Here is a 16,524-nt window from a genome sequence, read left to right as displayed (position 1 = left end):
GTGTATGTAGGGGGTGTGTGTGTGTGTATGTATGTAGGGTGTGTGTATGTAGGGGGTGTGTATGTAGGGGGTGTGTGTGTATGTAGGGGGTGTGTGTGTGTGTATGTAGGGGGTGTGTGTGTGTGTATGTAGGGGGTGTGTGTGTGTAGGGGTGTGTGTGTGTGTGTGTGTGTAGGGGGGGTGTGTGTATGTATGGGGGGGGTGTGTGTATGTAGGGGGGTGTGTGTGTGTATGTAGGGGGTGTGTGTGTGTATGTAGGGGGTGTGTGTGTGTATGTAGGGGGGTGTGTGTGTATGTAGGGTGTGTGTGTGTGTATGTAGGGTGTGTGTGTGTGTGTATGTATGTAGGGGTGTGTGTGTATGTAGGGGTGTGTGTGTATGTAGGGGGGGTGTGTGTGTGTATGTAGGGGGGGTGTGTGTGTGTGTGTATGTAGGGGGGGTGTGTGTGTGTGTGTATGTAGGGGGGGTGTGTGTGTATGTAGGGGGGGTGTGTGTGTGTGTATGTAGGGGGGGGTGTGTGTGTGTGTATGTAGGGGGGGGTGTGTGTGTGTATGTAGGGGGGGGTGTGTGTGTATGTAGGGGGGGGTGTGTGTGTGTATGTAGGGGGGGGGGGTGTGTATGTAGGGGGGTGTGTGTGTGTTTGTAGGGGGTGTGTGTGTGTGTATGTAGGGGGTGTGTGTGTGTGTATGTAGGGGGTGTGTGTGTGTGTATGTAGGGGGTGTGTGTGTGTGTATGTAGGGGGGGGTGTGTGTGTATGTAGGGGGGGTGTGTGTGTGTATGTAGGGGGGGTGTGTGTGTGTATGTAGGGGGGGTGTGTGTGTATGTAGGGGGGTGTGTGTGTGTATGTAGGGGGGGTGTGTGTGTATGTAGGGGGGGTGTGTGTGTATGTAGGGGGGTTGTGTGTGTATGTAGGGGGGGGTGTGTATGTGTGTGTGTGTGTATGTAGGGGGTGTGTGTGTGTGTGTGTGTGTGTATGTAGGGGGTGTGTGTGTGTGTGTGTGTATGTAGGGGGTGTGTGTGTGTGTGTGTGTATGTAGGGGGTGTGTGTGTGTGTGTATGTAGGGGGTGTGTGTAGTGTGTATGTAGGGGGTGTGTGTGTGTATGTAGGGGGGTGTGTGTATGTAGGGGGGTGTGTGTGTGTATGTAGGGGGGGTGTGTGTGTATGTAGGGGGGGGGTGTGTGTGTATGTAGGGTGTGTGTGTGTGTGTGTATGTAGGGGGGGTGTGTGTGTGTGTATGTAGGGGGGGTGTGTGTGTGTATGTAGGGGGGGTGTGTGTGTGTATGTAGGGGGTGTGTGTGTGTATGTAGGGGGTGTGTGTGTGTATGTAGGGGGTGTGTGTGTGTGTATGTAGGGGGTGTGTGTGTGTGTATGTAGGGGGTGTGTGTGTGTATGTAGGGGGTGTGTGTGTGTGTATGTAGGGGGTGTGTGTGTGTGTGTATGTAGGGGGGTGTGTGTGTGTATGTAGGGGGGTGTTTGTGTGTGTATGTAGGGTGTGTGTGTGTGTGTATGTAGGGGGGGTGTGTGTGTATGTAGGGGGGGGGTGTGTGTGTGTATGTAGGGGGGGGGGTGTGTATGTGTAGGGGGTGTGTGTGTGTGTGTGTAGGGGGTGTGTGTGTGTGTAGGGGGTGTGTGTGTGTGTGTGTATGTAGGGGGGGTGTGTGTGTGTGTATGTAGGGGGTGTGTGTATGTAGGGGGGGTGTGTGTGTGTATGTAGGGGGGGTGTGTGTATGTAGGGGGGGGTGTGTGTGTGTGTGTATGTAGGGGGTGTGTGTGTGTGTATATGTAGGGGGTGTGTGTGTATATGTAGGGGGTGTGTGTGTGGATGTAGGGGTGTGTGTGGATGTAGGGGGGTGTGTGTATGTAGGAGGGAGGGGGGTGTGTGTGTATGTAGGAGGGAGGGGTGTGTGTGTGTGTATGTAGGAGGGAGGGGTGTGTGTGTGTATGTAGGAGGGAGGGGTGTGTGTGTGTATGTAGGAGGGAGGGGTGTGTGTGTGTATGTAGGAGGGAGGGGTGTGTGTGTGTATGTAGGAGGGAGGGGTGTGTGTGTATGTAGGAGGGAGGGGGGTGTGTGTGTATGTAGGAGGGAGGGGGGTGTGTATGTAGGAGGGAGGGGGGTGTGTATGTAGGAGGGAGGGGGGTGTGTATGTATGTAGAGGGGGGTGTGTATGTATGTAGAGGGGGGTATGTATGTAGAGGGGGGTGTGTGTATGTAGGGGGGGGGTGTATGTAGGGGGGGGTGTGTGTATGTAGGGGGGGGTGTGTATGTAGGGGGGGGGGTGTGTGTGTGTGTATGTAGGGAGGGGGTGTGTGTGTGTGTATGTAGGGTGTGTGTGTGTGTGTGTATGTAGGGGGTGTGTGTGTGTGTGTATGTAGGGTGTGTGTGTGTGTGTGTATGTAGGGTGTGTGTGTGTGTGTGTGTGTGTGTGTGTGTGTGTATGTAGGGGGTGTGTGTGTGTGTGTGTATGTAGGGGGTGTGTGTGTGTGTATGTAGGGGGTGTGTGTGTGTGTGTATGTAGAGGGGGTGTGTGGGTGTGTGTGTAGGGGGTGTGTGGGTGTGTGTGTAGGGGGTGTGTGTGTGTAGGGGGTGTGTGGGTGTGTGTGTAGGGGGTGTGTGGGTGTGTGTGTAGGGGGTGTGTGGGTGTGTGTGTAGGGGGTGTGTGGGTGTGTGTGTAGGGGGTGTGTGGGTGTATGTAGGGGGGGTGTGTGTGTGTATGTAGGGGGGGTGTGTGTGTATGCAGGGTGTGTGTGTGTGTGTAGGGGGTGTGTGTATGTAGGGGGTGTGTGTGTGTGTATGTAGGGGGGTATGTGTGTGTGTATGTAGGGGGGTATGTGTGTGTATGTAGGGGGGGTGTGTGTGTGTATGTAGGGGGGGTGTGTGTGTGTATGTAGGGGGGGTGTGTGTGTGTATGTAGGGGGGGTGTGTGTGTGTATGTAGGGGGTGTGTGTGTGTGTGTGTGTGTATGTAGGGGGGGTGTGTGTGTGTGTGTGTGTGTAGGGTGTGTGTGTGTGTGTGTGTGTGTAGGGGGGGTGTGTGTAGGGGGGGTGTGTGTAGGGGGGGTGTGTGTGTGTGCATGTAGGGGGGGTGTGTGTGTGTGCATGTAGGGGGGGTGTGTGTGTGTGTATGTAGGGGGGGTGTGTGTGTGTGTGTGTGTATGTAGGGGGGGTGTGTGTGTGTGTGTGTGTATGTAGGGGGTGTGTGTGTGTGTGTATGTAGGGGGGGGGTGTGTGTGTGTATGTAGGGGGGGGGGGTGTGTGTGTATGTAGGGGGGGGTGTGTGTATGTAGGGGGGGGGTGTGTGTATGTAGGGGGGGGTGTGTGTATGTAGGGGGGGGGTGTGTGTATGTAGGGAGGGGGTGTGTGTGTATGTAGGGAGGGGGTGTGTGTGTATGTAGGGAGGGGGTGTGTGTATGTAGGGAGGGGGTGTGTGTATGTAGGGAGGGGGTGTGTGTATGTAGGGAGGGGGTGTGTGTATGTAGGGAGGGGGTGTGTGTATGTAGGGGGGGTGTGTGTGTATGTAGGGGGGGTGTGTGTGTGTATGTAGGGGGGGGGTGTGTGTGTGTGTATGTAGGGGGGGTGTGTGTGTGTGTGTGTATGTAGGAGGGGGGGTGTGTGTGTGTGTGTGTGTATGTAGGAGGGGGGGGTGTGTGTGTGTGTATATATGTAGAGGGGGTGTGTGTGTGTAGAGGGGGGTGTGTGTGTGTATGTGTAGAGGGGAGTGTGTGTGTGTATATGTAGAGGGGAGTGTGTGTGTGTATATGTAGAGGGGAGTGTGTGTGTGTATATGTAGAGGGGAGTGTGTGTGTGTGTAGGGGAGGGTGTATGGAGGGGTGTGTGTGTGTGTGTGTAGAGGGGTGTGTGTGTGTGGGGGGGTGTGTGGGTAGGGGGGTGGGTGTGGGGGGGGTGTGTTGGGGGGGATTATAGTGAATAGATTTGTTTCTCCTCTTACATTTAGCTAGCTGTTTGTAGTTAGATCTTCAACATTATGTATTGGTAGTTGCCTTATTAAAGGGCTAAAGTTACGTTTGGTAGACTGGTAATAAACCATAAATAAAGACAAAGACAAAATGTGTCCATACTTGTGCTTCTCTTGCAGAATTGCAGCCATGTTAATATTGTCCCCAGAGAAGATGTATAGACATGTAAAAACATGTATCATAAATAATTTGATTCCATTAAAGGAAGTCCAATGTCCTTATGCGCTCTTGCATAAGGACATTGGAGAAGCACAAGTATGGACACATTTTGTCTTTGTCTTTATTTATGGTTTATTACCAGTCTACCAAACGTAACCTTAGCCCTTTAATAAGGCAACTACCAATACATAATGTTGAAGATCTAACTACAAACAGCTGGCTAAATGTAAGAGGAGAAACAAATCTATTCACTATGATCCCCCCCATTGGATGAGGCATCTGTCTGTCAAAGAATAGAAAAAGTGTAGGGATAACAGCGCTGCTCTAAGAAAATGTAAAGAACAACAGAAAAAATAATTCCAATAGCAAAAAGATGAAAAATAAATAAATAAAAAAGGGGCAAGTGATGATGTAAGCCAGTAAAAAAATCACAATTCCAGTAAAATAAATGGAAGAATAAAAATTACCTCTGGATAAGTCTAAAAAACAGGTATCTGGGTTCGTGAGTCTGTAAAGCCCTCCGGGGCTAGGGATGGGGACTCTTTCTCTCCGGGGCTAGGGATAGGGACTCTCTCTCTCCGGAAAGCGCTGCACTGCCAACGGTGGCTAGATTCAGTGAGCTCACCCTCTCTTCCTGTGTCCTGGAATGCAAGCCTGCGCTCCAAGTGCCGCACTTCCGGTTTCGGGCCTGTCTGTCAAAGATGGGACATAGGTCATTCCTTTCCCGTGTTTTCATATCAGCAGCCTACCCGGAGTATGGGCGCCTATTTAAAGCTAACCAATGGTCCCCCTTTTTACAATCCCTGAGGAAGCCCCAAGATGAAACGCGTTGGATTAAATCCACACATCTACACATAGCACAGTTCTTTGCAGATTTGCTGTGAATAACCATATTCAAACCCACCGCTACGAGCGGCGGCACTACAGTCGCATGCGCAATACCATCCATTCAGAGACGGACACTTCCGCCAGGCAGCAGGACGTGAGAACATCCCCACGGCAACGGGCCCAAAACACAAGGAAGCGCTTCAGGTTCTGGATTAACCACAACTATGTGAACTGAATTCCGCTTCACTAAGGGTAAGTCCTTTAACCAGTCTCCACAATTGGGCTCACCCGATGGACCTGTCTGCCATTTATTGCCACTCTTGAACCAGGATTTGTTTCAGGACTGATCCATTACCTATTTGTGGATATTCAACTGTCTGCATTATACCATTTGTTTCATATCCTCACCCAGGAGGAACGGATTTATGAAATCCACAGTTGGACATTGTTTGCAATTATTTAAAGGTGCGTGATGGACTTGTGGGCTGGGAACCCCAGCACTTGTTGCACTTACGATTAGCCCGATCGGCTACCTGCTGGTTTACTAACATCATTTATGCAAATTGCTCTTTTTATTGCCCACCTATGCTTGCTATGTATGCTTGTTGTATACAATGTGCTGTTATTGACATACCACATTAAGGTTTTTGCACCACTGCTTTATGTGTGTTTATGTACAGCTTTATATGAGAGTTGCAACTCTATTATCAAATAAACTGTCTATTTTACATGGTATCATTGTTTATGCGCCCAGGGACTAGCAATTATTACTACTGTATCCAAGGGTTGAGCCACCCTTTAACCTACCCCTTCCCCCTTTCCCCTCCGGTCGCACGAGGCTGCAGTGTCCACATTCCACAATTGTAGGGAGCGCTGTATCACCATCCCTTCTAAACAATTGTTTACAGCCTAAATTAGGCAAATTTGCTATCATTTTCTGTACATGTTTGTTTTTGATATATATTATGTAGGCATTACATGCTGCCAGTTAGTCAGTAATACATTGGTCTGCATTACTGGTCCGTTCAGCAGGAAATGGGTTAAAGCAATCATTTTAATTATATGCTTGAGTCAGTTGAACATGCAGTGTTTGTAAATGTACCTAATATCCCCGGAATTTACTGATTTAGAGTTGAATTCAATTTGATTTACCATTGTTAGCTGGAGTGCGCACACTTCAAAATCTGATTTTCAGTATTATATTTTGAGATCAGTGTAAAATAGACACATGAGCTCTTCAGCTGAAAAGGCAATAATGCATCTTGATTACCAGAGTTGAATTACAGTATGAAGAAGATTCCAAATATTTGGGTCCTCTCGTCCTATATCACATGGGCAACATCTGTCACAGCTTATGGATGAAGTAGAAAGAGCACTTGGGTTGGATGTTATTTCTTTGTTTCGTTTTGATTCATATTTTTTGTTATTAATAAAAATATTTCATGGTTTCTAACATGTTGCTCTGTCAATGTCAAATAAAAGATATATACCTTTTTTCCCCGGTGCATTTTTAATCCTAAGGTGTCTTACACTAGTGATTGAATCCCTTCCCGGTTGCGGGTGTATGGGTCTGTGCACCCGTTGACCTGCACATGCTCTGTTCTTAAATGTACATGCTTTGTATACTCTCTGGGCAGGACATCACTGATTCAATAGAATGAACAAGATCTTGATGTTTTCATATGTACAACACACTGTCTCCAATTAAATTTACTTTATTCCAATCTTTTTCACAATATATTCGTGTGTGTGTGTATATATATATATTATTTGCTTTTGCAAAAAAAATGCTTTTTGTAAGCCTATAAATAATTACATTGTTTACAGATTGATTTCCCATTGTTGATGTTGTTGATAGTTTTTTGTTTCATTTTGCTGCTTGCAAACTTGAAACAACTGCTTGGAATGAGGTATTAACACAGGGTGAAAAATTAATCGAGTTTCTGGTCTATTTGAAGGACAGTTCTCAGGCTTTATAATACCCCCCCTTGTTGATCACAAGGTACTTTCTCTTTATAAGAGCGCATTGAAATATGGAAATACTATCTCCACCCTCCTAATAACACCCTCACTATAGCTTCTGTTTTTAACTATTTTAAGTGGGCATGACAAAAAGGGGGAGCGCTGCAATTGAGTGCTTCATTGTGGGTTATCTCTTATTTTTAGTAATGTTTGAAATAGACCCACATGAACCAACAAGAAGCCATTCTCAGTAAGATTGTTCACAAACCCTTCATTTCCTTTTTTAAAGTGGTGTACTTAAATGATTTGTGAAAAACGAGCCTCTGGAAAGACTGTTTCAGCATGCAGTATTTGGTTCCACGAAATTTCAGTGAAAACTGACAGAATAAGTTGGAACCCTTCTTTAATTTGAACAAATTGCATTTTATGAGGCAATCCTCAAGTCTATTTTGCATTCTTTCATTTTGCCAGTAAATCTTAGTATGCTACAGACACCTAATTTTGCATCTGTTCTTGTTTTGCAGAATGCTGCCTTTCTTTATGGCCTTGGATTGGTCTACTTTTATTACAATGCATTTCACTGGTAGGTATTTTGTCAAGATTTAAATTATGAAATGGTGTCATTTTCTATGTTCTGTATTAGACAAAAGCGAAGTCAATGCATGGAAGGAACTCTTTAAAAAAAAAAATAGATATACAAGTGGGTTTTGTGATCAGAAGTTCTGATTTCATAGGCAGCCTTTCAGTACATTACCCTTGAACTAGCGCATAGTCTCAGCAAACTGGCACAGCTGATAATTTCTCTTGTGATACAAATTGGTGAATAGGATTGCTTACTGTGGTCTGATAGCAATGTCCAGAAGATCCTCATCTGTACTGGTTGCACTAAATGTAATGTGTTTGTTTTTTGGAGTGCTCAGTGGGGCCATTAATGGCTTTGAGACCTTTTTCTAGACATTTTCTTCGCTGTCACGTGATGTTACTTTGAGTGAAACTCTCTTGTATGGCCTGTCGTCATGCTTTTTTGTCTTTTTTCCTCCTTCTAGGGCAATTCGAGCATTTCAGGAAGTGCTTTATGTCGATCCCGGCTTTTGTCGCGCCAAGGAAATCCATTTACGACTTGGACTTATGTTCAAAGTGAACACTGACTATGAGTTAAGTCTAAAGGTAATAATAACTTGCTCTTAATTTATTTTGTTCAATGATTCAATAGTATAGTAGCAACCATGAGTTTCCTTGTATAATGATTGACTTTTGTTTTTCTTCTACTACATCATCCAGAATTGCTCACCGTAAATGTGCACATTAGTAGCTCAACTATGGAAACACAAGTAAATGTTTACATGATTGTTTTCTTATATTTTCTCCTAGAACTTCTGTTATTCCTTTTCAGTCTTCCTTTGTTTTCCTTGTTTTCCTGTATGTTGATAGCAATAGAAGAAAAAGTGATTAGTCTGTTCCTATTGAGAAAAATCAGGAAATACATTTAAAGCAAGGGGAAAGATGATTCTCTGTATAATATCATGTCACTAGGTGTACTTTGTTATAGAGTGATGCAATGTGTCTGCTGATTGAAGTGCTTTTGAGGAAATGTTTTATTTTCCTGACCAATTTCCGCTCTGATTTAAAGCTGAACTGCCATCTAGGAAAATATTTTCCAACAGTTTCCTCAATATAGCTGTTTTTCCTGTGATGTCTCTCATAAAAACCAGGGAATTGCGGTTTGTGATTTGAAGTATTACAACTGCCCCCACCCGGCTGCTTCTTAATGCCCCCCCGCTAGCAAAATTTTCTGGGGAAAACGCTGCACTGTGTCCCTCTGGGGCAGTGGCTACGGGGCATGTTAGGGAAATTTTGTCCTAGGTTGTAGTGCAGCTTTAAAATGATTGTAGAATTGATTGGGTGATATAAAATGATGCCCTATTGATTTTCAAAAGCCATATAAATGTATATTCCTTTGGGTTAAAGTTGTTAATTTAGTTGCTTTAGGTCAAGATAACTAGATTAATGCAGAACAGTGCAGCAGTTCTTTTAAAGGTAAAACTACATGAATGTATATATTTTTAAACTAAATGCTAGTATCAAAATATGAAGTTGGAGCTTTCCAGTAGATAATTGTACATGTAAAAATCTGTTTTTGTAAGTTTCTCTAATGATTCACAAATTACTTTCATTTATGAACAAAGCATCATTTTAAAGTTAATGCACTGCAACATTTCTCCTAATGGAGTATACTTATGTACATGTGTTCAGTCAGATTGTCATTCAATTATGAAAATACACAGACTGACAAATGTACCCACTTTACAAAAATTAGAATGTAATTAATGTCACACTAAAGAGTAGCCACAAATCCCAAGCATTACAATTGGGGGGGGGGGGGGGGGGGGGGGTGGGAGTTCTTAGACAATATAAACAATAAAGTTTCTTAAGTCTGCATACAGAATAAAAAGTAAAATGGACACTCGCCAACAGTGACCTGGGCACAGCACATTAATTCAACAGTGAATAGATCTAGGTGGAGCTAAACCACAAGGATAGAACACATTTTCCTGTCGACTAGATAAATGAAAATAATATTTAGCGTTCTATAATCCGGGATTGGATAAAATGTGCAAGAATTTGTTACAAATTATGGAGCCACAAATTATTTTTTTTTTATAGTGTCTTCTTCAGGACAGGTCCTTCTTATTGTGGTGAAAAAGTTTTTCACACCTGTGTAATCTGTATCTCTGGACTAAAATTCTAGGAATCTGAAATCTAAGAGACTATATTAAGAGTACTGGTGTCTTTTCATTACAAACGTTGGCGCTGTACCTCTTGGCCAGCGAGCGGGGGTTGAAAATAACAGATGCCATCTTAGCTTATATGATATCTGGCATGACCGAAAATGCAGTCTGAAGATAACCATAGTTAGGCTTGTGCGTTTGCATTGGGTTTGTAAGCCAGATCTCCTGATTTGGCCATCCACCTGTGTGGCTAAATTGAGTGATGATGTCTCCCGAACCAGTGGCAGCACTTTACTATTATTACTATTATTATGAACTATTTTTAAGACGTCACAAAGGGTCCACAGTGCAGTACAATGGGGTAAAATAAAACGCCACAAATTGCACAATGAACATACAGTAACAAATTGCCTAGTGCAGAGGGGTGTTCAGAGCAGACTTGGAGACAAAAGAGAGAGCATATCAGCGTGAAGCAGGATAGTGCCCAGGAGCATGGAAGCTGCAGGACCAGAAACACTGTAGGCATAGACTTAAGAGATCAACATGAAGGTGCCTGATATTGGTGTGCCAGTGGAGCATATAGTGTAGACAGGAAAACACGAGGAAAGAGGGCCTTGTCTGTGAGAGCTTGTGGAAAGGGGCAGACAAAAAGAGAGTGACAATGAGTGGGTGTGGAGGGAAGTAAGAAGTAAGTGTATGAATTAGAAGTATTTGTGGGAGGCAGTAATGGAGGAGGGGTGCGTTTGAAGCTTTGGAGACTAGCAGATAGTCTGGGTGTGGGAGGGGGTTGACCGTTATTGGCTGAGTGGAGAGCTGGAGAAAGTGTGTGATTGGAAAAGTAGGGGTAGGGGGTTGAGAAGGGTTGTAGAGGTTGTATAGGAAGCTGAAGGGAGCCAGTGAGTTCACCAAGGGATGGAGTGTACGAAAAGAAGGGGGCAATGAATGGGACGCTTGAGAGACGCCGACAGGTAGAGGAGAATTGCAGTTACGGTTTGAGGTGGAGAAAGAGTGGTTGGAAAGGTAGGAAGAGTAAACCAGGAGAGGATGGTGTCACATAGTGGAGAGTGTCCAAGGTGAGAGTGTGGTCCAGGGTGTTGAAAACTGCAGAGAAGTCCAGATGAATTGGGTAGGACAAATGACCCTTAGACTTGGCAGTGAGAAGGTTGTTTAGGACCTTGCTACTGGAGGTTTCAGTGGAGTATGAGGAGTGAATGCCAGATTGAAGCTGATTGAGGAGGGAGTAGATAAGAGGAAGCTAGTGAGGCGGTTGTAGACAAGCTGGTTTAGGAGCGTGGAGGTGAGCTGAGCAATCTGGCGGTAGTTGTGGAGAGAGGTTCAAGGGCCGTTTTCTTTGGGTAAGAAGAGAGCAAGTGAGGAGACAGGTTGAAGATAGAGGAGTAGTATTTGGGAGAGAGAGCGCAGAGGAGGTGAGAAGGGAAAGGGTTGCAGGGGATATGAGAGAAGGTCATGGACCATCCCCAGAGACGGGGGGTTGGGGGGATGGACAACAAGTTGGGTAGGCTAAAGGGGAGGTTTTGGGTGTATGCAGTGCGTTCTTAGCTATTTACATTCCCCATTATTGTTTCTAAATAAATTATTTTAATTTTAAAACATTAAAGCAACAACAATTGCCAGCAGGTCTAAGGAACCAAAGTACTGTTTTTTATTATTGTACAGTGCTGTTAAATATTTCATTGTAAATTACATATGGGATAATGCCTTCTAATGTCTGTAAATTACAGTTAAGTATGGATTATTCCTTATAAAACACAAGGAATGACATCAGCACTTGCTGTTTATGCAGGTATTCACAGGAGTTAATACATATATTTAGATCACGTATGTATTATAAGCAGAATTCTTACAAACTTGAAGAAGCGTTGTGAAAGGCAATCTAAAAATATGCTGGTTTCTTGCCAACCACATCTATTTTGGTTCAGTAGTATGATGAATATTTTCATTAGAATGATGGATAGATATTTTCAGTGGTATGATATATATTTATTCTCAAGACTATTACTTTTTAAGATTCAGGGCAACGCTTTCTAGGTAAATCCTCTTACTGTGGATTTAAATTTCTATAGACTGCTGTCTGCCTTGAGGTATTGTGTGTCGTCTCTGAACTGCAGTGGCCTCTCCTGCATAATAACCATTTCACACAGCAGTAGCCAGCTTCAGTACTGCAATATTTGTATGAGGTGCAGATGTTCTCTAGCTGCTGCTGCTTATTGCAGACAGGATTCTGAAATTAGTAAGGCTTTATCTTGTTTTCAGCATCGGTGAGTGTCTTCTACTTCTTTGTATTTCATTGTGTTGAAATTTCTTATTTCTTCTTATTGCTTCATCTTCTCTCATCAAGATAGTGATATGCTTGTTAACAGACCTGAGACATCCTAGCTGCTTTTTTCTTTGCCTCTTGCATTTTAATGATATTTCTATTGTCTCAGTTCATACAATATAATTATTTTGGTATTTAAGTGGAATTTCATGTACATTATTTCACTGACTCCAATTTCTGTGTACCAGATTCTAAATCACTTATTAAATTAAATCTATTACAAACGTGTGTCTTGATATAATATGGTTGTGGGGTTTTTGTTCTGTTTTTTCATTCCTGCATCCTGGGTGACGCCTTAGGTCAGAATTATATGAGAGCACATAATTTATACAGTGATCTCATAGCATTTTTTTCACCTTTTGTACACGCTTTGTGTTTGTGAGTTGTAACATGTTTGTGTGCTATTTGTTATAGAGGGTTCATTTGCGTAACAGCCTGCCATTTTATCTATGCTATTTACTTCATATTTAGTGATTTTCAAATTCTCTTACATTGTCATGGTAACCATTCCAAAGCAGCCCAATCTAGTCATAAGCATCAATGCACAAAGGATAATTTAATTTACAGGTATGAATACTGAATTGCTTCTGTATCCGCTATGGTATCTTTGTACTAATGTGTAATCATTACATCTCTTTCCCCTCAAATGTATCCATTTTTTATGGCCGTAAAGTTATTAAAACGGATACTGGTTTATTCTTCCAGAAGCTTGTAATTGGTACACTCGGCTGTATTTTAGCTGCAGTGTGCTTTCCAGAACAGAATAATCATATTGTATATGTTTCAGTGTCTGTCTTATTTTAATTGAGACAGTCTTTTACATAGGCATTTGCTAGTGGAATCTTGTGACTTTAGGGCATAGTGTTTTTAGTGCTTGCCATTTACATAGGTGCCACTTGCCATTACTCTGTCAATCTGTCATTTTGGTCATCACTATGTTCCTAACCGCTTTGTTCCACCTGGTCTCCACTCTTTTCCCACCCATGTGGCTCTCTCATACACAGCCTGTCAGCTCACCCATCACATCCCTCTCTTTTTCATGTCTCTCTCCCTGGACTTCCCCCACCTGTCTGTATTTATATAATATCCACTTGTTTCTCTGGCACACAGTTAGGGGGGAAAGAGGGATGAAATTCAGTGCAAAATCCCGATAGTTAAGATGACCATATACTCCCTAGAATGACTGGTGGGCAGAATTAAGTGGTGTCCACATAACGAACAAGTACATGTACACTTTATTTAATAATATAAAAACATATTTAAGACAGTGGCATGCTAGAAATTTATACAGTAAATCCAGGGTTTAATGTGCACATTGCAATGAAACCTGTGTTTAAATTCATTAATGAAATGTTTTTCCCTCTCCCTACAGCATTTTCAGTTGGCTTTGATTGACTGTAATCCCTGCACTTTGTCCAAAGCTGAAAGTAAGTATAATCATTGTGTTCTGTGTGCATTTTATGTACACTCAAAATGTGGTGGTCAGAAACCAAATTAACCATGACAATAATTTTTCACTTGTATATAGGCCAGTGAAAGGTTCTGCTATCCTTACCCCTATTTTTTAAAGAGGAAGTTCTCTACAATTCTTTTTTTTATTTTTATTTTTTTTACCCACATTCTCCCCATTTACCTGAAGCCACGAGCCAAATCACGCTGTGAATTTGCAGAACATCAAGACTGTTGCACCTCTACCATAAAGTAGAATGGAGAGCACATCATTGTAGTCAAAGCTCAGTCCTTTTCCTTAATACCAAGAATCTCCTCTTTTTGGGCCCTAAGTTATTTCTGTCCAGACGCTTCAGTCTTATGGAAAGCTTTGCTTAACAGGTGGGATGTGAATTCCTACTGTGTTATGGAAGTTTTAACAAAAACACAGATTTACATATCCTGAAATAAAAACATGTTAACTCCGTTACTAATATGATATTTTGTTCCAGCACAGTTGACTGGTCCTGAAATTTGCCAGTTCCCCTTCTCTATGTGAGCTTGTTTACACACTTTTGCTCATCATACACATTGCAAACAACAAATTATAGCAACATTTTAGAAGGATGTAATTGTTTTCAGCAAACTTTTATTTTAAAAGGATCGCTTGTATTGTCTAATGTAAATGGTTTCTGTGCTGGTGATCCTTACAGTGATTACAGTTCAGTAAAGCTCCATTATTAACTTTTTCTTTTTGACTATTATAATGCTTAAGTAGTTAGATCTCCATGATTTTCTGTTTCTGGGTTATACTTAGTCAATTCTTGAATAAATAAATTTCTCCATCCTCCACTCTGGGGGACACTGCTACCATGGGGTTGTCTGAGGACGCTTGTAGTTGGCATTTAAATAGTTAAGAACTAAATTTGCTGCTGACTCCTCCCCTCCGCAACCCCATCAACCTCAGTTATATTTAAGTGCCCAAGGAGTTGGGCTGCGTTTAGTACTGTTTAGCAGTACTTGCTGCTTAGGATTAGTTTTTATTATTTTTATTAGTTTGTATGAGTGTAGGTGAGAATGAATGTAATTAACATTTTTTTCCTCATAGGTTTTAAAATGGAGCAATGCTCCGTTTTCTTTAAAAAAAAAAAAAAAAAAAAAAGAATAATAATAATATTTGACTAAAGACGGCACTGCTGTCAGTGTGGTATTTATCGATCATGAGCAGTGACAGTGCTAATCGACTGTCACTGCACTGTCCCGACGGGTCCGCACTCGGTGCGAGGGCCGGACATATTCATTATACTGGAATTTTTTTCTATTTTAAAAGAAAAATAAAATTATATATATATTAAGGAAAATTTGTATTGAAGAGAATTGTATTTAAAATATCTGACAAGGGAAAAGATACAGCATTAAATTTTATTCTTGTTCTAATTGTTCTGGCCCTCCCGCCGTGGTTGAGGAGTCGGTGTGGGTTTCCTCTTTGGCACAGTCTGTTTCTATGCTCACTCAACTTATCAATAGACAGGCAGAAGCTAATTCCAATTCAATCATTGTAAATGCTGGTTCTGCTTCAGCTACTTCTGGTGAGGCGATTAATGCCGGGACTTCAGATGCTTTAGGGCGGGACTTATTTCAAGCCCAGCTTTCAGTTTCTTAAATTCTTCCACACATTTGGCTCCTAGACCCAAGCGTCCCCGCCTTTCTCATCCTTTGTTACTCTCTGACTCTGAAGGTTCGTCTGGAGAGCAGGGTGAAGTAGGGAAAGATTCAGATTCTGTACATTTAGGTGACTGGGATGACAATTCCAGGAACCAATGGATTCAGGATTTGGTATTGGCGGTGTGTCAAACCCTTGACCGGATGGAAGAAGATCTAGTACTTCCTGTCCAGGGTTTATTTAAACGCAATAGACCTAAGACTGTCTGTTTCTCAACGTCACCAGAGCTTATGGAAATTGCCGAGTCTGCCTGTAAACATCCAGATAAAAAAAAATTCAGTTCCTCGTAGGTATTCCATACTTTATACTCTACAGCAACAGGATGTAACTCGCTGGGAACAGCTACCCAAATTGGATACTCCGGTGGCAAGGTTGGCCTGTCATACTACTTTGCCGGTTTCAGGCACAGCGGTTCTACAGGATCCTACACATTTTTGATTAAAAAGTAACTTTATTTGTATAATGTACAAAAAACACAGGTCATACGTTTCATTCAAGTGTACGCAGTAAGACATAATCATGTATACATTTTAGTACAATACAGGGCATAAAGTACAAAATATGACATCCTACACTATATACATCAAGTACTGCACTAACCATTCAAACTTTAAACCATATCACATTACAATAAAAAACATTGGATGTGAGGGTGAGGTAGGTAAGAGGGGTAGGATGGTGGAGTCACGAGCAAAAAGTTTTTATTGAGGACAGACACAAAGAGAAGGGTGCATAAATAGACATTACATAAAATAATACTTCAAGCTGTGAAAGGTGAATGGGTTGGAGGGGGTTAGGGAGGGAAAGCAGAAACCAAAGATTTTATTCATAAAAAAGACACAGTGGGGAGAAGGAGAAGAGGGAGACGACAATCAATAACAATCAATCGTCGTCTTCTTCCGCAGGACTGTCAAGGGTGTTATAGTCTCTTAGCAGGCTGTGGTTCAGCCTGCGACAGTCCTGGATGGTCATCCTCTCCCGCTTCAAGATGAGGCGATTCCTGGCAAGCCACATAGAATCCTTAAAACAGTTCATAAGGCACCAGGCCTCCTGGATTGCCCCAACGGTGTATGTCCCAGGAAATAATCCATAAAATACTGAATGGTATGAAAGGCAAGTCCTGGGCACATTGTCCTTAAGTTCATGTTCCAGGGCACCCAAGAATGTCTGTGCAGTGGGGCAGTCCCAAAAGATATGCTGAGTAGTCTCCCTTCTGGTGATACAAAAGGGGCAGTGAAAATATCTGCACAGGTTCTGGGAGTGCATGAATGTCCTGAGAGGTAGACCCCCCTGGATAGCCATCCATGCAATGTCCTTGTGTCTATTAGTCAGTCTTCTAGAGGCCACATTCTCCCAGACATGTTTGGCCGTAGCCACAGGGAG

The 16,524-nt window shown here is 43.0% G+C and overlaps 1 protein-coding gene across 4 annotated transcripts in view; it reads left to right on the top strand.

The window, feature by feature from the left end:
• KDM6A (lysine demethylase 6A) overlaps positions 1-16,524 on the top strand; it is a 113,673-nt gene that overhangs the window by 35,044 nt on the left and 62,105 nt on the right. For all 4 annotated transcript variants that reach the window (XM_075196383.1, XM_075196381.1, XM_075196382.1 and 1 more), the window contains 3 exons: positions 7,448-7,506; positions 7,970-8,090; positions 13,363-13,417. In XM_075196383.1, the coding sequence (XP_075052484.1) occupies positions 7,448-7,506; positions 7,970-8,090; positions 13,363-13,417 (235 nt within the window). The remainder of the gene's footprint in view (positions 1-7,447; positions 7,507-7,969; positions 8,091-13,362; positions 13,418-16,524) is intronic.

This window comes from Mixophyes fleayi, chromosome 2, assembly GCF_038048845.1.
Source record: "Mixophyes fleayi isolate aMixFle1 chromosome 2, aMixFle1.hap1, whole genome shotgun sequence".
NCBI lineage: Eukaryota > Metazoa > Chordata > Amphibia > Anura > Limnodynastidae > Mixophyes > Mixophyes fleayi.
This window is presented reverse-complemented; position numbering and strand designations above follow the sequence as displayed.